This window comes from Schistocerca gregaria, chromosome 5, assembly GCF_023897955.1.
Source record: "Schistocerca gregaria isolate iqSchGreg1 chromosome 5, iqSchGreg1.2, whole genome shotgun sequence".
Taxonomy (NCBI): Eukaryota; Metazoa; Arthropoda; class Insecta; order Orthoptera; family Acrididae; genus Schistocerca; species Schistocerca gregaria.
In genome coordinates this window covers 261,651,873-261,674,394 of record NC_064924.1, presented here as the reverse complement: position 1 = coordinate 261,674,394, position 22,522 = coordinate 261,651,873, and the positions used below count along the sequence as shown (strand labels likewise).

General features: G+C 41.0%; 1 protein-coding gene across 1 annotated transcript in view; it reads right to left on the bottom strand.

Moving 5' to 3' along the window:
* Positions 1-11,522: 11,522 nt before the first annotated feature.
* LOC126272273 (probable cytochrome P450 304a1) overlaps positions 11,523-22,522 on the bottom strand; it is a 115,492-nt gene continuing 104,492 nt past the window's right edge. Inside the window, exon 9 of the mRNA XM_049975018.1 lies at positions 11,523-12,957. Coding sequence (XP_049830975.1) covers positions 12,785-12,957 — 173 coding nt within the window. The 3' untranslated portion in view covers positions 11,523-12,784. The remainder of the gene's footprint in view (positions 12,958-22,522) is intronic.

Genomic DNA, 22,522 nt, shown 5'->3' with positions numbered 1-22,522 from the left:
TTGCAGAATAAAATTCCCATAAGTGTGGATCATCAATAAATGAGCAAGCAAATGTTCAATTAATATTATTACAATGGTGGTGAAGCTTAAAGAATATGCTCACATGTCATTTCAATATATAGTATATTCTGTGCTATTATAAATATTTCTTTTGTATTGTATCATTTGTTCAAAGTTCTTCTTGGGCAGCATGAAGTGGCTGAGTTCCTCAGCACCCTTACATCACAGCAAGTGCAGCATGGGCTACCAACACCGCATGGACCATTCAGGACAGCCTCAGAATATTGTAGGACAAGAGTCACCAATCAAGACGCAAATTGATGGTGGATAAACATTGTTATTGAAGAAATTTGTTTATTTGAATGTGTGAATTTAAGATCCACTCAATTCAATTCTCTGTAACACAGTCTGTAACAAAGTGAATCGTCATCTTTAATAGATGAATATAGCTCCAAAGAAGTATAAACAAAAAAATAATTGTTTGCCACCCTGGACTTTCTTAGTCCCCAACATTATCACCATCACTAAAAGCTACAATAGTTTAATCTTTTCTCAGACATAATCCCTTCTCCCCCCATGAACCATGGACCTTGCCGTTGGTGGGGAGGCTTGCGTGCCTCAGCGATACAGATAGCCGTTCCGTAGGTGCAACCACAACGGAGGGGTATCTGTTGAGAGGCCAGATAAACGTGTGGTTCCTGAAGAGGGGCAGCAGCCTTTTCAGTAGTTGCAGGGGCAACAGTCTGGATGATTGACTGATCTGGTCTTGTAACAATAACCAAAACGGCCTTGCTGTGCTGGTACTGCGAACGGCTGAAAGCAAGGGGAAACTACGGCCGTAATCTTTCCCGAGGGCATGCAGCTTTACTGTATGATTAAATGATGATGGCGTCCTCTTGGGTAAAATATTTCGGAGGTAAAATAGTCCCCCATTCGGATTTCCGGGTGGGGACTACTCAAGAGGATGTCGTTATCAGGAGAAAGAAAACTGGCGTTCTACGGATCGGAGCGTGGAATGTCAGATCCCTTAATCGGGCAAGTAGGTTAGAATATTTAAAAAGGGAAATGGATCGGTTAAAGTTAGATATAGTGGGAATTAGTGAAGTTCGGTGGCAGGAGGAACAAGACTTTTGGTCAAGTGACTACAGGGTTATAGACACAAAATCAAATAGGGGTAATGCAGGAGTAGGTTTAATAATGAATAGGAAAATAGGAATGCGGGTAAGCTACTACAAACAGCATAGTGAACGCATTATTGTGGCCAAGATAGATACGAAGCCCACACCTACTACAGTAGTACAAGTTTATATGCCAACTAGCTCTGCAAATGACGAAGAAATTGAAGAAATGTATGATTAAATAAAAGAAATTATTCAGATAGTGAAGAGTGACGAAAATTTAATAGTCATGGGTGACTGGAATTCGGTAATAGGAAAAGGGACAGAAGGAAACGTAGTAGGTGAATATGGACTGGGGCAAAGAAATGAAAGAGGAAGCCGCCTGGTAGAATTTTGCACAGAGCACAACTTAATCATAGGTAACACTTGGTTCAAGAACCATAAAAGAAGGCTGTATACATGGAAGAAGCCTGGAGATACTGACAGGTTTCAGATAGATTATATAATGGTAAGACAGAGATTTAGGAACCAGGTTTTAAATTGTAAGACATTTCCAGGGTCAGATGTGGACTCTGACCACAATCTATTGGTTATGACCTGTAGATTAAAACTAAAGAAACTGCAAAAAGGTGGGAATTTAAGGAGATGGGACCTGGATAAACTAAAAGAACCAGAGGTTGTACAGAGTTTCAGGGAGAGCATAAGAGAGCAATTGACAGGAATGGGGGAAAGAAATACGGTAGAAGAAGAATGGGTAGCTTTGAGGGATGAAGTAGTGAAGGCAGCAGAGGATCAAGTAGGTAAAAAGATGAAGGCTAGTAGAAATCCTTGGGTAACAGAAGAAGTATTGAATTTAATTGATGAAAGGAGAAAATATAAAAATGCAGTAAATGAAGCAGGCAAAAAGGAATACAGACGTCTCAAAAATGATATCGACAGGAAGTGCAAAACTGCTAAGCAGGGATGGCTAGAGGACAAATGTAAGGATGTAGAGGCTTATCTCACTAGGGGTAAGATAGATACTGCCTACAGGAAAATTAAAGAGACCTTTGGAGATAAGAGAATCACTTGTATGAATATCAAGAGCTCAGATGGCAACCCAGTTCTAAGCAAAGAAGGGAAGGCAGAAAGGTGGAAGGAGTATATAGAGGGTCTATACAAGGGCGACGTACTTGAGGACAATATTATGGAAATGGTAGAGGATGTAGATGAAGATGAAATGGGAGATACGATACTACGTGAAGAGTTTGACAGAGCACTGAAAGACCTGAGTCGAAAGAAGGCCCTCGGAGTAGACAACATTCCATTGGAACTACTGACGGCCTTGGGAGAGCCAGTCCTGACAAAACTCTACCATCTAGTGAGCAAGATGTATGAGGCGAAATACCCTCATACTTCAAGAAGAATATAATAATTCCAATACCAAAGAAAGCAGGTGTTGACAGATGTGAAAATTACCGAATTATCAGTTTAATAAGTCACAGCTGAAAAAAAAACTATCGCGAATTCTTTACAGACGAATGGAAAAACTAGTAGAAGCCAACCTCGGGGAAGATCAGTTTGGATTCCGTAGGAATATTGGAACACGAGAGGCAATACTGACCCTACGACTTATCTTAGAAGCTAGATTAAGGAAAGGCAAAGCTACGTTTCTAGCATTTGTAGACTTCGAGAAAGCTTTTGACAATGTTGATTGGAATACTCTCTTTCAAATTCTGAAGGTAGCAGGGCTAAAATACAGGGAGCGAAAGGCTATTTACAATTTGTACAGAAACCAGATGGCAGTTGTAAGAGTCGAGGGACATGAAAGGGAAGCAGTGGTTGGGAAGGGAGTGAGACAGGGTTGCAGTCTCTCCCCGATGTTTTTCAATCTATATATTGAGCAAGCAGTGAAGGAAACAAAAGAAAAATTCGGAGTAGGTATTAAAATCCATGGAGAAGAAATAAAAATGTTGAGGTTCGCCGATGACATCGTAATTCTGACTTGGAAGGACTTGGAAGAGCAGTTGAACGGAATGGATAGTGTCTTGAAAGGAGAATATAAGATGAACATCAACAAAAGCAAAACGAGAATAATGGAATGTAGTCGAATAAAGTCGGGTGATGCTGAGGGAATTAGATTAGGAAATGAGATAATTAAAGTAGTAAATGAGTTTTGCTATTTGGGGAGCAAAATAACTGATGATGGTCGAAGTAGAGAGGATATAAAATGTAGACTGACAATGGCAAGGAAAGCGTTTCTGAAGAAGAGAAATTTGTTAACATCGAGTATAGATTTCAGTGTCAGGAAGTCATTTCTGAAAGTATTTGTATGGAGTGTAGATATGTGTGGAAGTGAAACATGGACGATAAATAGTTTGGACAAGAAGAGAATAGAAGCTTTCGAAATGTGGTGCTACAGAAGAATGCTGAAGATTAGATGGGTAGATCACATAACTAATGAGGAAGTATTGAATAGGATTGGAGAGAAGAGAAGTTTGTGGCACAACTTGACCAGAAGAAGGGATCGTTTGGTAGGACATGTTCTGGGGCATCAAGGGATCACCAATTTAGTATTAGAGGGCAGCGTGGAGGGTAAAAATCGTAGAGGGAGACAAAGAGATCAATACGCTAAGCAGATTCAGAAGGATGTAGGTAGCAGTAGGTACTGGGAGATGAAGAAGCTTGCACAAGATAGAGCAGCATGGAGAGCTGCATCAAACCAGTCTCAGGACTGAAGACCACGACAATCCTATCTGTGGTTGTTAGTGTCCCCAGCATTATCAGCGGAACTGAAAGCTACAAAAGTTCAGTCTTCTCTCCTCTCAAATGTAATTCCATCTGTGATTGTTAATGTCATATATATAAGTATTCGTTTTAGAAATGCAAAATGTAGCTGCATCAGCGAAAATTTAAAAGCAAAATTCCAACTACTTATCCGCATCAGCGAAATTTCAAAGGCAAAATTCCAACTATTTATCAATGTGTTCTTCATACCAGGCACCACAGCCATACATTGATTGATTGAAGTCAATATATTTTCATTTAGGGTGTATATTTCTTATTACCTCTTCTTAGTTGCACAACTAGTTCAAGTTTAAAAAGACTTTATGAGTATATACCCAAAGCTGGGTGCCATACATGTGAAAATGGCAACAAAATTATACGAAAGGCCCTATGCTACCATTCACGGTGGTTTGCAAATTATAGTTTTCTTGTTGGTGTGTAGATATAGTTGTTACACTTAAGGCTGGCAAAAAAGTGCAAAAATATAACTGTTTCGTAATACCATTCAGAAATATGACAAGCATGTGATTCACTCGCTATCTATTCTGACTCAGTTGGCAAAGAAAATTATATAGCATCTGATATGACACATTAATGTAAGATCTCTTCCTGATAGAGAGTTATTTATTTCAGCACAGTTTCTGAATTGATTAATTTATAATTGCAGGTGGTAACCAATTTCATCAACATGATCTGTAAACTATTAGGCAACTGTTCAGTTAGTTTATTCACAGATTCAGTAGAGTTCATCATCAGTTGACTATCAACATGAAAAAGCTGTGTCGTGTTTTCACTGTAGAACATTCTTGGATTAGCATAACTATTCCATAAATTATATTCACACAAAAATTTAACAAGACATTTATACCATCATCACGATGCTTACTTCAACCCATGTCCTGTAGCCTTATCGTAGCTCTCTGATTATGGATGTAAATTTTGTTTTTGATAATCATACTGGAAGTGCAGTGTTTACATGTAACTACTTTACACACCTATCATATGGAACTGAGAAACTCAAAATAGTTCTCAATGTCTTATATATTGTTACAGGTACACGATTTAAATTATCATTGTGTATATTCTTCTGCCAACAACAGAGATTTGTGTCAAACCACTTGCCTATTGATATTTAATTTCAAATCAAAAGCTCACCTGTCTATTGTATCAATTTTTATAGGTTATTAACTGATTCCTATCGTTTATTGTATTGTGGAGAATTCATTTCGTCCTCTGTCGCCCTTCCCAATTTTTATTATATTGACTGTATTTCTGCTACATAATTCCTTGTTGCTTCATGTGGGGATGTTATTCTTTTGTTGATAAGCTGAATCTTTGCTGCATTGTAACAATAACATAATGATTTCTTCAAGCTTCATAAGTCATGTAATTATAGGTTCCGTTCCTTGATTTCTTGCTTCTTAATGTGTACTACAGTACTATGCAAGTGGTTGCTACACTTCATTGACAGTATCGTGGATAATACAATAATGTTGACTAATTTCTTCAAAATCGACAATTTAACTTCCCATCTTCTGTATCTGATGAATCAGCAACATTTTTAATAACAATACTAGGTGACAACTGTAACCCTTTGGAGTTGAATTTTATATTCCTACATTCACAGACACACCATTTTTCAGGAAAATAAACATTATATCCACAATCGTCATAACCAACTATGGCTTAGAGTTGGAACTCAAGCATTAAACTATGTTCCAAATATTACCAAATCATATAAATAACCTTTCTTTAAGGGTATTTCAACTGTACTTTCACCTTCTGTTTTAATAGATCCAAGCTGATTCAGAATATAGGTTGCAGCGAATTTGCCTCAACTCATAATGCATATGGTAGATGTTCAGAGAAGTAGTGGCAAGAACTTACCATCCCTCAAGGGGATTCTTGGCTACTGTAACATACTGGGAAGTACATGGTGCTGTGACAGAATGTTTTAGTCCAGTCAAGTCAGCAAACTGTAGTGCAGGTTTGATAAAAAAGAACTCATTGCATAATCTGTGCATATTTCTTTCACAGTAAAGTCTGCTAGTATCATTATCATTTTAGTAAACAGTGGTAATTTTCATTTATTTTCATCGTTGAACTGCAAGAGATAAGTGACCGTGTTACCTACAGCAAAGTACTGATAGCCTTGAAAATCAATTTCTCCATCAGTCCATATAGATATGCATAGACCACTTCCACAGGTTTGTCTACTTCCTCAACAAACAGCGGCTTAGGTTGTTTGCCACTGAAACACTCTTAACAGAGGCTGCTATCAGTGATTATTACTACACCACAGTCTTTTAAGAACTGCTGCACACAAAATTTACTTGATGACCAAATTTTTTATGCCACCTTCATAGCCTGCCACAGATTTCAGCAACAATACAGGACTATTACTGACGAACCGCTTTCACATTTAGACGATGAAGCTCACCTTCACTACTGAAGACATCAACAGCAATCATTTATTTGCTCCCAATTCGCTTTTGTCCAGCTTTCTTCGTAGGCAATAAGTTACGTGTCCCATCAAGACAAAACTGAACGTCTTCGAAATATCGTTGTATATGTCAAATAGCGGCACATGGACTAGACCCATCCCAAACTGCCAAATGCTTCAGTTTGTATATTAGGTTTGACACTATTCAATTCCAATGGAGCTTCACATGGTTGTAAGTAGTGTACCAATTTTGTCAGTTTATAGTGTTGTACTACTAGCAATGTATCACTCTGTATTTTGTTTACATCTATAAAATAATTGTAGTCATAGTCCCTCATCCTGAAAGTTCTCAATAATCAGTGAATATGTAGATATTCTGACAGCGTGAGCTAAATGAAAGAGTTCTACTATTTCGGATAGGTGGGGAGATTCTAAGTATCCTGTTGCTGTTACAGTCTACTAAAGAGTCAATACAAGTGTCGTCGAATGCCTGAGGATAAATCATTAATTCGAAATGAAGGAATATATAACTTTTCTGTAGGTTGATCGTAAATTTTCAGTTATTTAAAAGAAGATATGCATGACGGAATTGTCATGCGAAACAATATCCTTCAAATATAAGCATGGCTTTCGTAAATTTATATCCAAATGACAAAGGATCCGTTCACCATCTAATAATATCAAGAAGAATTCAGTTTCCACATATTTATTTAACGAAGATAGGTACACATGGGAAAAGCTGAGCATTTGCGGACGTCTTTGTTAAAAACAACTACAAATATGAAGTACGAAACTGTCTCAGTCATAAGAAATGCACGTCTGGTGGGACTGCAGGCTGTTAGGAAACACACTGTAAATGAGACGTTATTTCCAGAATCGCGACTGAATAGACAATAAAACATGTGGCAGAAATAGCTGCGTTACCGGTGGTGTTGAAGAGATGTTAGACGTGCTCCAGAGAGGCAGTTCTGACGTTGGGATTGATAATGGAATTAAGACTGAAGAAAAATCAAATACGTTCATAGGATTTTTCGACCTGGAAAAAAGCGTTCGACAGTGTCAAACGATGCTAGATTTTGCAAATCCTGAGAAAAATTGGGGTAATTCAGAAGGAAAGACTGGTAATGCACAATATGTACAAGAACTAAGAGGATACAATAATACCGGAAGACGAAGAACGAAGTTCACAGATTAAATGGGGTGTAAGACAGGGATGCAGTCTTACACTACTACTGTTTGGTCTATTCTTAGAAGAAGCAGTGACGGAATTAATGGAAAGGTTCAAGAGTGGGATTAAAATTCAGAGCGAAGGATATCAGTAACAAGAGTTGCTTATGACATTACTGTCCTCAGTGAATGTGAAGAAGAGTTACGGGATCTTTTGAATGGAAGGAACAGTCTCATGAGTGTAGAATATAGATTAATAGTAAATCGAAGAAAGACGAAGGTAGTGGGTAGTAGTAGAAATGAGAACAGCGAGAAACTTAATATCAGACTTGGTGCTCATCAAGTAGACGAAGTTTAGGATTTCTGCCATCTAAGTAGCAAAATAACCCATGACGGATCGAGTGAGGAGGACATAAAGAGTAGACTAGCACTGGCAAAAAGAGCATTCCTGGCCAAGAGAAGTGTTCTGGTATCATACATAGGTCTTAATTCGAGGATGAAATTTCTGAGAATGTTTTGAGCACAGCATCGTATGACAGTGAGATATGGACTGCGGGAAAATCGAAACAGAAGAGAATCGAAGCTTTTGAGACGTGGTGCTACAGAAGAATATTGAAAATTAGATGCCTTGATAAGTTAGGGATTTAGGAGATTCTCCGTAAAATCGGCGAGTAAAGGAATATATGGAGAACACTAACAAGAAAAAGAGGCAGGATAAGACGACATCTGCTAGGACGTCAGAGACTGACTTCCATGATGCTAGAGGGAGGTGTAGAAGGGAAGCAAAAGAAAGACATGGACCAAAAGCAGTATGTGCAACATGCGAGTTCACGTGCAAGTCACTGATAACTCAAGATTCACTACAACAAATGTTGCTACCAAAACGTGAAAGAACGACGTGGTAAGTTAAAAATTATGACTACGGCTGTGAACCGACTCTAAATTGGTCGCATGATTTCTAAACTTCGCACTAACTTTAGTTAAATCCATTCCTCGCAGCGAGAATTCTCAGTACTCTGGCTGCCGCCTTGGGTGTCGAATTAAGCCACCTGCTCTCCGTCAAACTCCGTTACCAAAATCCGCTGTTCTCCACAAACCTCCGAAATATAATCTCTCCACAGCTCTCTGAAATAGAACGTTCTTCGAACTTTTCGTGTTTTTAACTCAGGTGTCTCATGAAAAATAATTCTGCCAAAAACTCGCTTCGGCCAATCAGGACTCGTGACAATTTGTTCGACCTATCGAAACACAGAAAACATTCCACTTGAGACCCCTCCTTTCATCTTATGAACTCCAGAAGTAGCTATGCATCATATTAGAAGCCAATGAGAACTCTAGTCCTGGGATGAGTCTATAAGACATGACCAAATTCTAGTTTCTCCCCTATCATCCTGAATTTTTTCTAAAGCGTCTTTACAGCTTTGGTGAACACTGTTGGCATCGGTACGTCTGTCGTGGTAGTAGCTTCCTAGTTAATCTGCAGGTTGTCAACTTTCTACTGGCGTCAGTGTGTCACCTGGAGGTATAAGGTCATCAATTTCTGACTTGTCTTCCCGGCGCTGGAGCCATGACGTCTGCAAATGGCGTGTCAATCAGTGAAATGTCCACCTCGGTGCGTATCTCTGAGAAAGGACCATGACGAACCCATACCGTGCATTTAAAGCAACCGCCTCGGGCACTACCTCATCTGAATTTGTTATACGAAGGTTCTGCATTATCTGATCACACAAGGAAGATTGCTTTGCCGGAAAGGAGTGTGAAACTCGGTCCTCATAATATCATCTCATACAAATGAAAAACTATTATATCAGTGAGATCTGACCTGCTTGTAGCTTGGCCTATTAAGAGAAGTATCAACTCGTCTGTTCAGATTCTATTAAAAGATCTAATTATAACGTTCATTGCAACTATTTCTGCTCTGTCCACACTGACATTTCTGGTGGAAATCAATCTTAACCGACTTCTAATCACAGCAGACAGATATCTCGGTCAAAATGCAAGTAGCATGTTCCTCTTTGTCATTTGCTGTCAGACTGGATTTTCACATTAGCTGAATTGAGAAGGAAGTCAGGAGTTCCGACCCAGATCGTGATTTATCAAACTTGCAAACCCAAAGAAAGCAATGGCACACTTCTTCCCAAAAGGTTGGTTATGTATGCGAACATTTATCAAGTGACAAGAGCCAATGAACAGTTCACAAAAGCAAGAAGATATGAGAAGGGTCTGTAGATCTCTCTCAACCTTCGTTCCACTTATATATATTTGTTTATCATTTCGTGAAAGTTCCATGTATTTCTCAATATCTGACAACATTGCACATTCGTCCATTTTGTGTATGTTAGAAGATCCATTTGACAGACGACCTTTTCAATTTCAAAACGAACCAGTTTTACAATGCTTTGAAAAATGACCTACCTTGCAACAAGAAAAGCGTTTTCTACTATAGGTCTTCCTAAAACTTGTCTTTCTTGACAGGTCAGTCACAGATATATCTTTAGAGCATGTTCGTTGTTACTTATTTTGAAAATCATGTTACATCGAAATTCTAAGTACAGGATGACCCAAAAGTTCTTAACATTTGAAAATGCACAGTTTCACGGAAAAATGTAGGTAGAGAATAAAAGTTGACACACACATGCCTTAAATCACATGAGGTTTTGTCGAAACCAAAAAGAATGCAAAAAAACGACCAACAGATTGTGGTGGACAGCAACAAGTCAGTGTCGGCGAATGAGAACACACACAACTGCAGAATCTGGGCTACCTAAAATCCTAGAGCTGTCGTGAAATCCCTACTGCATAACAAGACCACGACGTGGTGTGGATTTATCACATTAGTTGCGATCGAACCCTTTTTTTCTTCGAGGAAATGTTAGATGCTGTTTTTCAAACTGTCAGCCAGACGGGTGTGAGGTACGCCGATATGTTACAGAATCGCATCATCCCTAGCGTGGCTGATAAACACCTGCTGGAAGGTATGACTTCTATGCAGGACGGCGCTCCACGTGTGAAAGATCTCTTGAACAAATCGTTTGGTGGAGATCGTGTTCTGAGCCACCATTGCCGCCATGCTTGGCCTTCTAGCTTCCCAGACCTCAAACCGTATGATTACTTGTTGCGAGCTTGCCTGAGGTCGCGAGTCTACCGCGATAATCTCACAGCAATTTCTCACCGTAGATCCTGATATGCTGTACAGTGCTGTTCACAACATTGTTCCTCGACTACATGTATTCTTTATGAATGACGGCCGTCACAGTGAGCATTTGTTATAAAGAACATTATCTTTGCTAAAACTCAATTTCTGTGCTAATTATTGCTTTTGTATCAAACGTAGCGACACGTTTTTGTCATTTTATGCACTTTTTTGGCTTCAATAAAACCTCATGCCATTTCTAGCAATATGTCAATTTTATGTTCTCTACCTATATTATTCTGTGAAGTATTAAATTTTCAAATGTTTACAAACTTTTGGGTCATCTGTATTTACAAAGACAACGTTGTTTGCATTAAATTAAAGGTAAGGAAGGAGTTTAACATTTTGTTGATGATGTCATGTGGTCAGGACTATGAGTCGGCATAACACAAGAACAAGGAAGGAAATTGCTATGGCTTTTTCAAACTAATGACTCTGGCTTTCCCTTAAGTGACAGACTGTGTGTGTAGGTGCAGGTCTGTACTCCCTGTGATAGTACTGAATGTTACGCTTAAGCCTGAAAGAATACTGACTCCTCTGAGAAGTTAGGAACTTGAGTGATATCAGTGGGTATTCTGCAGGCGAATTTCAAATAACTCATACTCCAGTGAAATGTAAACACAAAGACCTTTTTTTTACATAGAAAAAACTCACTGGACAGAGGTGCTGGAAGGCTAGAGGTGTGAGTTTGTCTGTGGGATTTCGAAAGACAAAGATCCTGAGCTAAAACTGACATGGTTTATCGAAAGAGTCATTTATTGCATTGGCTTAAACATACACAACTCAGTTCAGTTACGCGTTAAAATGCAGTTTCTCAGACAATCAAATGGCACCCTTTATGGTTAGGATGAATGGGTTTTATTTCTTCATATGCCAAGAATCCCGATAATACAAACAATTGTCTAGATATGCAAAAAGTACTTCGATAATCTTTCAGTACGAAATAGATAATACAATGTACTGTGATCCACAGAAGGTACAGAACCTGTACGACAATGAATGCCACATAAAGATAGGTAAAGAATGCAAATACATTTGAACATAACTCGAGTAGAATCAGGAGTGTACGACACTCGACATACTGTTGAAATCTTCCGAATTTTATTGCAGTCTAGGTATTTAGAAGACACAAAAACAGTACTACTGCTCTTAATGCTTATTAATTTCAAAAGTTAAGTACGGCATCCAGATATGTACTATGTTATTGAATTTGAAATTGGCTTATAAACAGACAAACTATGGAATATATTACAATAAGGTAGATATAAATTTTCATAAAAATAATTCATGATAAAATCAAATGGCAAATTTATTGGACAGAATGAATGTGCTGTGTTTCATCGTTTTGATTATGACAAGAATCTTGACTTCTTCTTCCATTCATTCATACGCCATCTAGACACGGTTCCCTTTCCTGTCACTGACTAGTCGTTAATCAGCAGAAGTTAGAAGACGTCAGGAAAATACTTCAGTCCACTAGTAGGCACAATGCCATATTAAACCTCTCTGTCTGTAATTACTTACTTTTGGGAGAATTTATATCCACGTTTTAGTAACATACGTTGTTCTTGATATCTGTCAGTTTATAAGAGAACTTAAAATTCATTAACACTGAATACATCTGCACGCTAGTCTCGACTTTTGAAGCTGATAAGCGTGAAGTGAATAATAACATTCTCATTTTCTTGACTGACACTTATGAGTAAGATGGAACTTACTGTCTCATATATGCTATGTGTCTACAACACCACCAGTGGTGGATGGAGGATTCTGTCTCCATTCTTCGTGAACCCTTTTAAAGGACAGTGACAAAGGGAAATGTATTGAAACCAAGAGTCACTTAATAAAATTCTCCAGTCCATTCATTATTTTAGCCAGTGCCACATGAGTCTACAGCATTTCTGAAATCATGTATGTAATTAAATATCTCTACATTTGTGATAAGTATAAGGAAATAGTACCGTGATTGATGGTATTTAATAGCCACCTTTCCATGATACTGTTGGAAGGTGCTTCAAGGTAAGCAAATACAGTTTGGTTGTCAGCAATCATTCTTTTCCATTTCGCATCCTGAACAATGGACCTTACGCCCCTCAGTCAACGAGGAGTGAACCTGGCCCAGAAGGACGGCTGAGTCTCAACGAAGCCAGGTATGATGGAATCCAGTGGCGGTACGCCATCTGGGTCGATTGTAAAGTTCTGCAGAAGAGCTCCACACAAGAGGTAGAAGTTCTGGCGCGAAAATGTCTCTCCAGGGCACAGCCGTTTGCCTGCAATATACAATAATCTTTTATTTTGATTATCACTTTACTACATTCAATAGATGTCAGACATTAGTCATAACACACAAGTAAATTACGTTTTTCACTTCAATGTCTGAATACTGTAAGTATACAGAGAACTTTATCTTATAAAAGTAGTAGCAATGTACTACAGAAAAATAAATCTCCATGTTAGCAGAATGACAAATACATTCAAATTAAGTCAAAGCTTTTGCTTAGGCTACTATAGTGTTTTTCTTGCTTCGTGCCTGTATGGAGACCAAGGGAACTTTTATACAAAACTCATTTAATACGTAACAATTTGCACATAATTATTGACTATTGCAGTCATTATTACGTTTTAAACGGGACAATCTGAGATAAGAGGGGAAATAGTTTCTATAAGTCACCTATAAATTAGTGCAGTTATTATCTTAGATGAGTATTATGGCTTGGATGATGTTTGATTCTTCATCAACGTTATGATAACACTCAATTAGTTGCAGTAAGTTTACAATTACAAGCAAAATTTAATGACTGTGTAACTCTTAGATAACTGAAAAGCCTGACATTAAGCGAGAGCAATCTCAAATGTAAGTAGTCGTTCGAACAAATTCTGTTCTTCAATTTTGGCATTTGTGTTCTCTCTCCACTGACCACAGACACTGATTATTCGCAGATATTATTGATCCACTGTGGATAAATTTTCTTGGTAAAAAGTGACGTATCTCTAAGTATCCCAAGACTTTGAGCTACATAACACTTACTCGCATTCTGTCTCAGAAGCTCCTTGAATATTTTCCTTCAACCTCCTATACGACAGATTACAGATTACTTTCACTTTTTTTTTTTTTTTTTTTTTTTTTTTTTTTTTTTTTTTTTTTACACCACGGTTTGCCAATAGCGCCACAGAGACCAACCCATCATAAATGGTACCTTGCAAATCTAGCTTAAAAATAACTTAAGAGCGTGCTGTATTGAACAATATTAATATTTGCGTATTTGTATTAGAACTTATTGCTGTTACTATTGACATAATAAATGACAATCAGGTTTTCATGCTTCTGTGGCAACGTAGACTTCTAAATAACGAATTTACTGACACATAAACAAATAATCAATTATCGTTTTATTTCTGTAAATTTATCACTTTATAGAGTTTTTGTCTTTTCCACCTATATTTATACATGTCATATGCAAGCCATCGTATAGTGGCTGAGGTATGTAGCTTCATCCCATGTTTAACCATTCCTCGCCCTGTTTCATGTGTGAAAGGAGTAAGGCTGTATACCTCATTTCATGTCCTCGTCCTTCTTATCGTATTCTCACGGTTGCTATATGAATACACAGTTCTGCACCAGTATTCAAACAGTACTTATTTAAAATAACCCAAAAGGGTATACTGACAAGGAAGTCACTTTTCTTCCAGTGATTTCCATCAAAAATTCCTAAGAACTTCTGTTAGACTTTCACATAGGTAATGCTGACCAATTATAATCTTAGCTGCACATCTTTGAATTTCATTAATATACGTTGTCAGACCTGCTTGATAATGATTCCATAATCCGGAGCACCATTGTAGAACGTAACACTTGCATTCTGTAGGAGTCTTCTATTAGAGAGCTTTTATGCTGCCACCTCGATGTTCGCCGACATGACCCGGCGATAGTGAATCAAGCCCACTGGTTCATTTAACCTGCACCATCACTGCTCGCCGCTCTGCTCACTAAGATTCTCGCCAGGCGACGATAAACAATTTTGTGGTTTGCTCGCGCGACAATACCGCATGTCCTCAAATTTCAACCGTGGTTGGCTGCTTCAAGGTCACTCTGGTAAGTGCCATGCTTGGCTGGGAACAGGTGTAGCGTAATTGACTCCCGGTGAGAAGAGAACAAAAGGGCTGCAGCGTAAATGTAATAAGGGCCCTCCGAGCAGTCGTGTGGGATGTGGCAGCAGCTAGTAGCGAGCTGCCAGCAGCGAGGCTGAAGCGTAAATGTGCCGTCACATACAGGCACTATACTCTCCTAGAATCTTGCCGTATCGCATAAGCCTTGACTTCGTCTTCTGTAGTACTGATTTCAAATTTTTCTTCTATTTTATGTTTCTTTGTAATATTACCCCCAGATATTCAAGTTTTGTAAGAGACTCCAGAAAACTACCACTTACTATTGACTTCTTTCTTATTGTGACAGGAATAATGATGTTTTTATTCACATTTAATTAGAGCTGCCTCCCAGAACACTAAATGAACATCCTCTCTAAATCATCCTGCATTTTCTTGCAACATTCAAGTGATGAATTATTCCTGTAGACATTAATATCGACGGCAAACTGTCCGAGAGAGCTGTTAAATGCATATTTAACCTTTGTGGATAACACTGGCTATTCTATTAGACTTTGATGCGGAACATCGAATTTTAGTTTTTCTTCTCTTCACTGTCTGCTCTTCCCTTATAGTACACAAGGTTCTGTCAGTTAAAATTTGTTCTCGCTTGGCAAATAATTATATAAATATTCTTTACAATCAGAAATGAAATGAATGGCACAGAGCTGAATGCCTTTCAGAAATAAAGGAAGGTGGACGCTACTTGTCACCTTCTTCTACACCACTGGCCATTTAAGACTACAAAACAAAACAAAAAATGGCAAATGAGAAAGTTCTTTTATTTTGCTTGCCCAGTTTAGTATGAAGAATACATTATTTTGTGTTTAGGTGGTGTTCTGAGGGGTAGGGCAGTGGAGTATACAGGATATGCATGCCGCCTCTAGGAGTCAAACTGGCTCTAATCCGGCTGGGCCCTGAGTTGCACTGAGCTTGAGTGACACAGTGGGTGTTGTTACTATTCTGACTGGTTTGATGAGGCCCGCCACAAACTAGTCTCCTGTGCGATGGACGTCATCCGCGACGCCCAGCGTGGAAATCACGCGATTTCTTGTGGGTAGGCGAGGATAAAATTTTAGACACACCGCCGCTTAGAATCGTTACTAGAAAGCCTCAGGGGATGGCCTAAAGACCGTCAATGAAAACGCCTCTTCCCCTGATTGGTTCAAATGGTTCAAATGGCTCTGAGCACTATGGGACTTAACATCTGAGGTCATCAGTCCCCTAGAACTTACAACTACTTAAACCTAACTAAGCTAAGGACACCACACACATCCATGCCCGAGGCAGGATTCGAACCTGCGACCGTAGCTGTCGCGCGGTTCCAGAGTGAAGCACCTAGAACCGCTCGGCCACCACGGCCGGCTCTTCCCCTGATTCCCAAACATTTCGGGATCGGAAAAGACAGTTCTCAACGAGACGAGCGATAGGACAACGTTCTTAGCATCCTTTGAAACTGCTCATATGCCCAGAGGTATCCAACTTTTCTAAGGACACAGTAGGTCTGCGTCTCAAGTGAACGTGTGGCACCAGTTTGGAGTGCAACATGACTGCAAATTTGTCCTCTCGCGTAAAGCCTAGATCCACTAGCGGCTGTTCAAAACCAATCGCCAATTTTCAACATGGTCCGAAGCAGCAAAGGGTGCTTACGAATTTTCAGCCTTCCTGTTTGGCGCCCTCCCGTGGCTTGATCTTCATCGAGGCTTGATGACGGAGGGTGGGGAGAGGGGGAGGGGGGAAATGACTGACACACGCGTAGTAAAGCAGCAAAGAGTTCCCCTCTAAGACATCCACATTTATTGACAATTTTAAAATTGTACCTTTACAAAAACAGGCTCGAAGAAGTCCTAGACGTCTACAGGCAGACATTTGGAATCGGAGGGGTGTCAAGGCATTGTGTGAGAATCAACGCCCCAAGGAAAGGGTGTTTCCATTGAAGCCCTTTATGCCGACTCCAGGGTGTTTTGGCGTCGATACTGATCAGTGGTGTGTCTGAAATGTTTTCCCCGTCCACCCATAAGAAAATCCCGTTATTTCAACGCCGCGCGTCGCGGTTCTGACTTCCAAGGCAGAGGCGTCAGAACGAGGGGTTAAATGTGGGTAAAAGGGAGCGTGACGACCTATGCACAGCGGGACATCTCCACGTTGCTGGTCGCCAGAACTGCAGAGAAATTTGGTAGCAACGTGATATCAATTAACCCATCTTACACATCACACAAACTTCTGAGCGCTGGCCTTTTTTCGCATGTGTCGACACCTTGCTGTCTGAAGCGTGCTCGAGGCCGAGAGTGACGCGACAGGAATCCACGCCTTTACACCAAGACAGAGGAAGGTTGTACACGCATTTGAGCAAAATTTCAAACTTCTGTGTTTGAATGAGAGAAATTTACGGAGTTTCGAAAAAGTGATCCTTTCATTGTATTACGCAGTGTAGTAGGGTGTCCTCCAACTCCAACTATTATGTTGTAATGAATGTAACCCAATGTCCATGCGTATATGTGAGGTAGGTAACGCTTTTATAAACATGTCTGGTAATTCCGATAGACATCTAGGCAGACGTTTCGCTTTTATATTCATTTTAAGACACAGGAAAGATTCATAAGGGATGATGAAAAGGTTTCGGTTCGGAGGCCACACTGATCTGTTAAGTCCATGTGGGTGCTTGTATATCCACATCAGAGGCATGCTGGGTTGCATACACGCTGCAGCAACGACCTCAAACGGAAATTTTTTGATCGTCCCGTATAATACAAGCCAAACGGGAAAGGGTTATGGGAAGATGATATCGTGAGATACAAAGCCTCGTAATGATCGCCCACGGCGACTAACACCAGCATATGATGGCTGCCTATAAAATACCACTCGTATGTACTCCGAGGACTCTGCAACACAAACGCACGCTTTGGTTTTGGAGGACGCTGGGAGAGCGGTGTCGTGCTCGACAACGGCCAGCCCTGTCTTCGCCGATGAGTGCAGAATCAAAATTAGAATTAATTTAACACCTTCAGCTGCTGACGGGCGTTGATATATATCAACGGGCACAGGTGAAAATGTGTGCCTCGACCGGGACTCGAGCCCACGATCTCCCGCTTACCTGGCCGACCCTCTATCCATCCTTTTTTTACAAAAAAAAATCTCATTTTGTTCATTTTATCTGCTCGGGACAGACGTCGCAAGACACCCGTTTCAGTTCGTCGTGGGTCCATTAACTCAGTTTTTTTTATTACAGAGAGCAGCTAACCCTCTGACAGAACACGCTGAGTTACCGTGCCGGCAATCCATCTGAGCCACCGAGGGCACAGAGGATAATGCGACTGCAGGATCTATCTCACGCACGCCTCCCGCGAGACCTACATTCTCACCTTGTATATTCACACACTACTTTCGTAATGTCCGACCCCAGCACACTCATTACTCGTGGAAGACATTCTTACCAAGTCCCATAAGAGTTCGGGGAATATGTGTGCATCCGTACAGAAGAAGGTAATGGCCGGTGTTGCCAGAACTATATACTTATATGCATATGGTGTCTGTTCTTTCGGACATGTCCTGAACCAAACTCAAACTGGAAGGATCATAAGTGCATACCAATGTGAAGTGCTTCACAGAGATTACTTACTAGCAGTTGTTTGCTCAAGCTGCCATCGCAGTTACTGCACTTAACGTCGTTTATATTCCAGGAATAAAATCGTTGTACCACATGCTAGGATTCCATTCTCCTACATTTCCGTATAGAGAGCAAGACGAGTGACTGCTTGAATATATCTGTACAGCATCTAATTGAAATGCAGTTCTGAATTTTCTCACGACAAGTATTTCAATAGTGTAATGAATCTAATCATGTTTCTGCGGTCCATACAACGTACAATACGTAAGGGGTGTAACGTATTCCAAGACATATTCGTGAAATATTGTAAATAGACTTTTGCAGGACAATTGCCGTTTATAACCTACCGTCTGCCAGGCCAGCTTTCTCAGCATATGTGTGACACTCTCCTGTGGCTCGAACAAACCTGTGACTACTCATGCTGCCGTTGCATGTATGCGTTCAATATTTCCCGTTAGTACTATCTGGCATGGGTCCCACAGACTTGAGCAGTATTCCAAGATGGGACGTACGAGTGTTTAATAATCAGTTTCCTTTGTAGGCTGATTTGATTTTCGTGTCAATAAACCCGTCTTCTACCTGTTTTATCCACTACTAAAACTGTACAGTCCATCCAGAAAGTCTCGAGATTGATTTTATTCCTGGCGTATAAGCAACTTCAGCGAACTACACTACTGTCCATTAAAATTGCTACACCACGAAGATAACGCTCTACAGACGCGAAATTTAACCGACAGCAACAAGATGCTGTGATATGCATATGGTTAGCTTTTCAGAACATTCACACAAGGTTGGCGTCGGTGGCAACACCTACAACGTGCTATCATGAGGAAGGTTTCCAACCGATTTCTCATACACAAACAGAAATTGACCGGCGTTGCCTGGTGAAACGTTGTTGTGATGCCTCGTGTAACGAGGAGACATGCGTAACATCACGTTTCCGACTTTTATCAAAGTCGGATTGTAGCCTATCGCGATTGCGGTTTATCGTATCGTGACATTGCTCCTCGCGTTGGTCGAGATGCAATGACTGTTGGCAGAATATGGAATCGGTGGGTTCAGGAGGGTATTACGGAACGCTGTGTTGGATCCCTACGGCCTCGTATCACTATAAAAGGCATCTTATCCGCATGGTTGTAACGAATCGTGCAGCCACGTCTCGATCCCTGAGTCAACAGGTGGGGACGTTTCCAAGACAACAACCATCTGCACGAACAGTTCGACGACGTTTCCAGCAGCATAGACTATCAGCTCGGAGACCGTGGCTACGGTTACCCTTGACGCTGCATCACAGACAGGAGCGCCTGCGATAGTGTACTCAACGACGAACCTGGGTGCACGAATGGCAAAACGTCATTTTTTCGGATGAATCCAGGTTATGTTTACGGCATCATGATGGTCGCATCCGTGTATGGCGACATGCGTGTATTCGTCAACGCCATACTGGCGTATCACCCGGCGTGATGGTATGGAGTGTCATTGCTTACACGTCTCGGTCAGCTCTTGTTCGCATTGACGGCACTTTGAACAGTGTACGCTACATTTCAGATGTGTTACGACCCGTGGCTCTACCCTTCATTCGATCCCTGCAAAACCCTACATTTCAGCAGGATAATGCACGACCGCATGTTGCAAGTCCTGTACGGGCCTTTCTGGATACAGAAAATGTTCGACTGCTGCCCTGGCCTGCACATTCTCCAGATTTCTCACCAATTGAAAACGTTTGGTCAATGGTGGCCGAGCAACTGGCTCGTCACAATACTTCAGTCACTACTCTAGATGAAATGTGGTATGGTGTTGAAGCTGCATGGGCAGCTGTACCTGTACACGCCATCCAAGCTCTGACTCAATGCCTAGGCGTATCAAGGCCGTTATTACGGCCAGAGGTGATTGTTCTGGGTACTGATTTCTCAGGGTCTATGCACCCAAATTGCGTGATAATGTAATCACATGTCAGTTCTAGTATAATATATCTGTCCAATGAATACCCGATTATCATCTGCATTTCTTGTTGGTGTAGAAATTGTAATGGCCAGTAGTGTAATTGCGGTGGGAGCTTGAAGTAATAGTTATTAGTAAACAGCTGACTGCCGCATTAGACCAGTCAGATGTGAGCAGGCAGGGTTAAGCAGTGGACGTGCGGCTGTAGTGAGTTAGTGTTGTTTTGCTACAAATCGCAATGGAATAACATCTTTAAATCAAGTGAAACATATCCTCCAGAATGTTTTGAGGAGGAGAAAAGTGTGTGCAAGGTGTTTATCGCACACCTGATCCCTGGTTTCAAACAATGATGCGTGACACTGTATCGTTGCTTCCTCTTAGACTTCTTATGAGCAGATTAAATCAGTTTCGAGAAAAGGCAGCTAATTCGTAGACCATCATATTATCCTTTTTTTGCGCTGATGTATGTGAACATCTACATCAACATACATACTCCACAAGCCAGGTATCGATATGTACAGTATTTGATCAAAAGTATCGGGACACCCCCAAAAACACGCGTTTTAAGGTTCTCCATATCAGCAATCTCAGCAGTCATTAGACATCGTGAGAGAGCAGCATGGGGCGCTCTGCGGAACTCTTGGACTTCGAACGAGACTTCTACACCTCTAAACATCCCTGGATGTACTGTTTCTGATGTGATAGTGATGTGAAAACGTGAAAGGACACGTGGAGCCTAAAAGCGTACAGGCCGACCTCGTCTGTTGACTGACAGATGCCGAAAGTTGAGGAGGGTCGTAATGTGTAATAGCCAGACATCTATCCAGACTATCACACAGGAATCCGAAACTGCATCAAGATCCACTTCAAGTACTATGACATTTGGGCGGGAAGTGAGAAAAACTTGGATTTCATGGTCGAGCGGCTGCTGATAAGCCGCACATTACGCCGGTAAATGCCTAATGACGGCTCGCTTGGTGTAAGGAGTGTGAACATTGGATTGAACAGTGGAAAAACGTTGTGTGCAGTGACAAATCACGGTACACAATTTGGCGATCCGATGGCAGGGTGTGAGTGTGGCCAATTCCCAGTGAACATTGTCTGCCAGCGCGTGTAGTGCCAACAGTAAAATTCGGACGCGGTGGTATTATGGTGTGGTCGTCTTTTTCATGGAGGCGGCTTGCACTCCTTGTTCTTTTGCGTGGCGCTATCACAGTAGACGCCTACATTGATGTCTTAAGCACCTTTTTGTTTCCCACTGTTGAAAAGCAATTCGGGGATGGCGACTGCATCTTTCAACACGATCGACCACCTGTTTATAATGCACGGCCTATGGCGGAGTGGTTGCACGACGATACCATTCCTGTAACGGATTGGCCTGCACAGAGTCCTGCCCTGTATCCTATAGAACACCTTTGGGATGTTTTGGGACGCCGACTTGGTGCCAGGCCTCACCGACCGACATCGATACCTTTCCTCAGTGTAGCACTCCGTGAAGAATGGGCTGCCATTCCTCAAGAAACTTTCCAGGACCTGATTGAACGTATGCCTGCGAGAGTGGAAGCTACCATCAAGGCTAAGTGTGGGCCAACACCATATTGAATTCCAGCATTACCGATGGCAGGTGCCATAAACTTGTAAGTCATTTTCAGACAGGTTCAAAAATGGCTCTGAGCACTATGGGACTTGACATCTGAGGTCATCAGTCCCCTAGAACGTAGAACTACTTAAACCTAACCTAAGAACATCACACACCTCCATGCCAGAGGCACGATTCCAGCCTGCAACCGTAGCAGTCGCGCGGTTCCGGACAATCGCCTAGAACTGCTCGGCCACCGCGGCCGGCTTTTCAGACAGGTGTTCGGATACTTTTCATCACGTAGTGTACGTTGGCGGCAGTAGAATCGTTCAGCAGTCAGCTTCAAATGCTGGTTCTCTGAATTTTCTCAGTAGTGTTCCGCGGAAAGAAAGTCGTCTTCTGCGTAAGTATTCCTTCCTGAGTTCACGAAACATCTCTGTGATAATCGCATACTGATCTACTTTACCGGCAACAAAATTAGAAGGCCCCCTCTGAAATGCTTCGATGTCTTCCTTTAATCCGATATGGTGTGGATCCGAGACATTTGAGCAGTACCCATGAACGA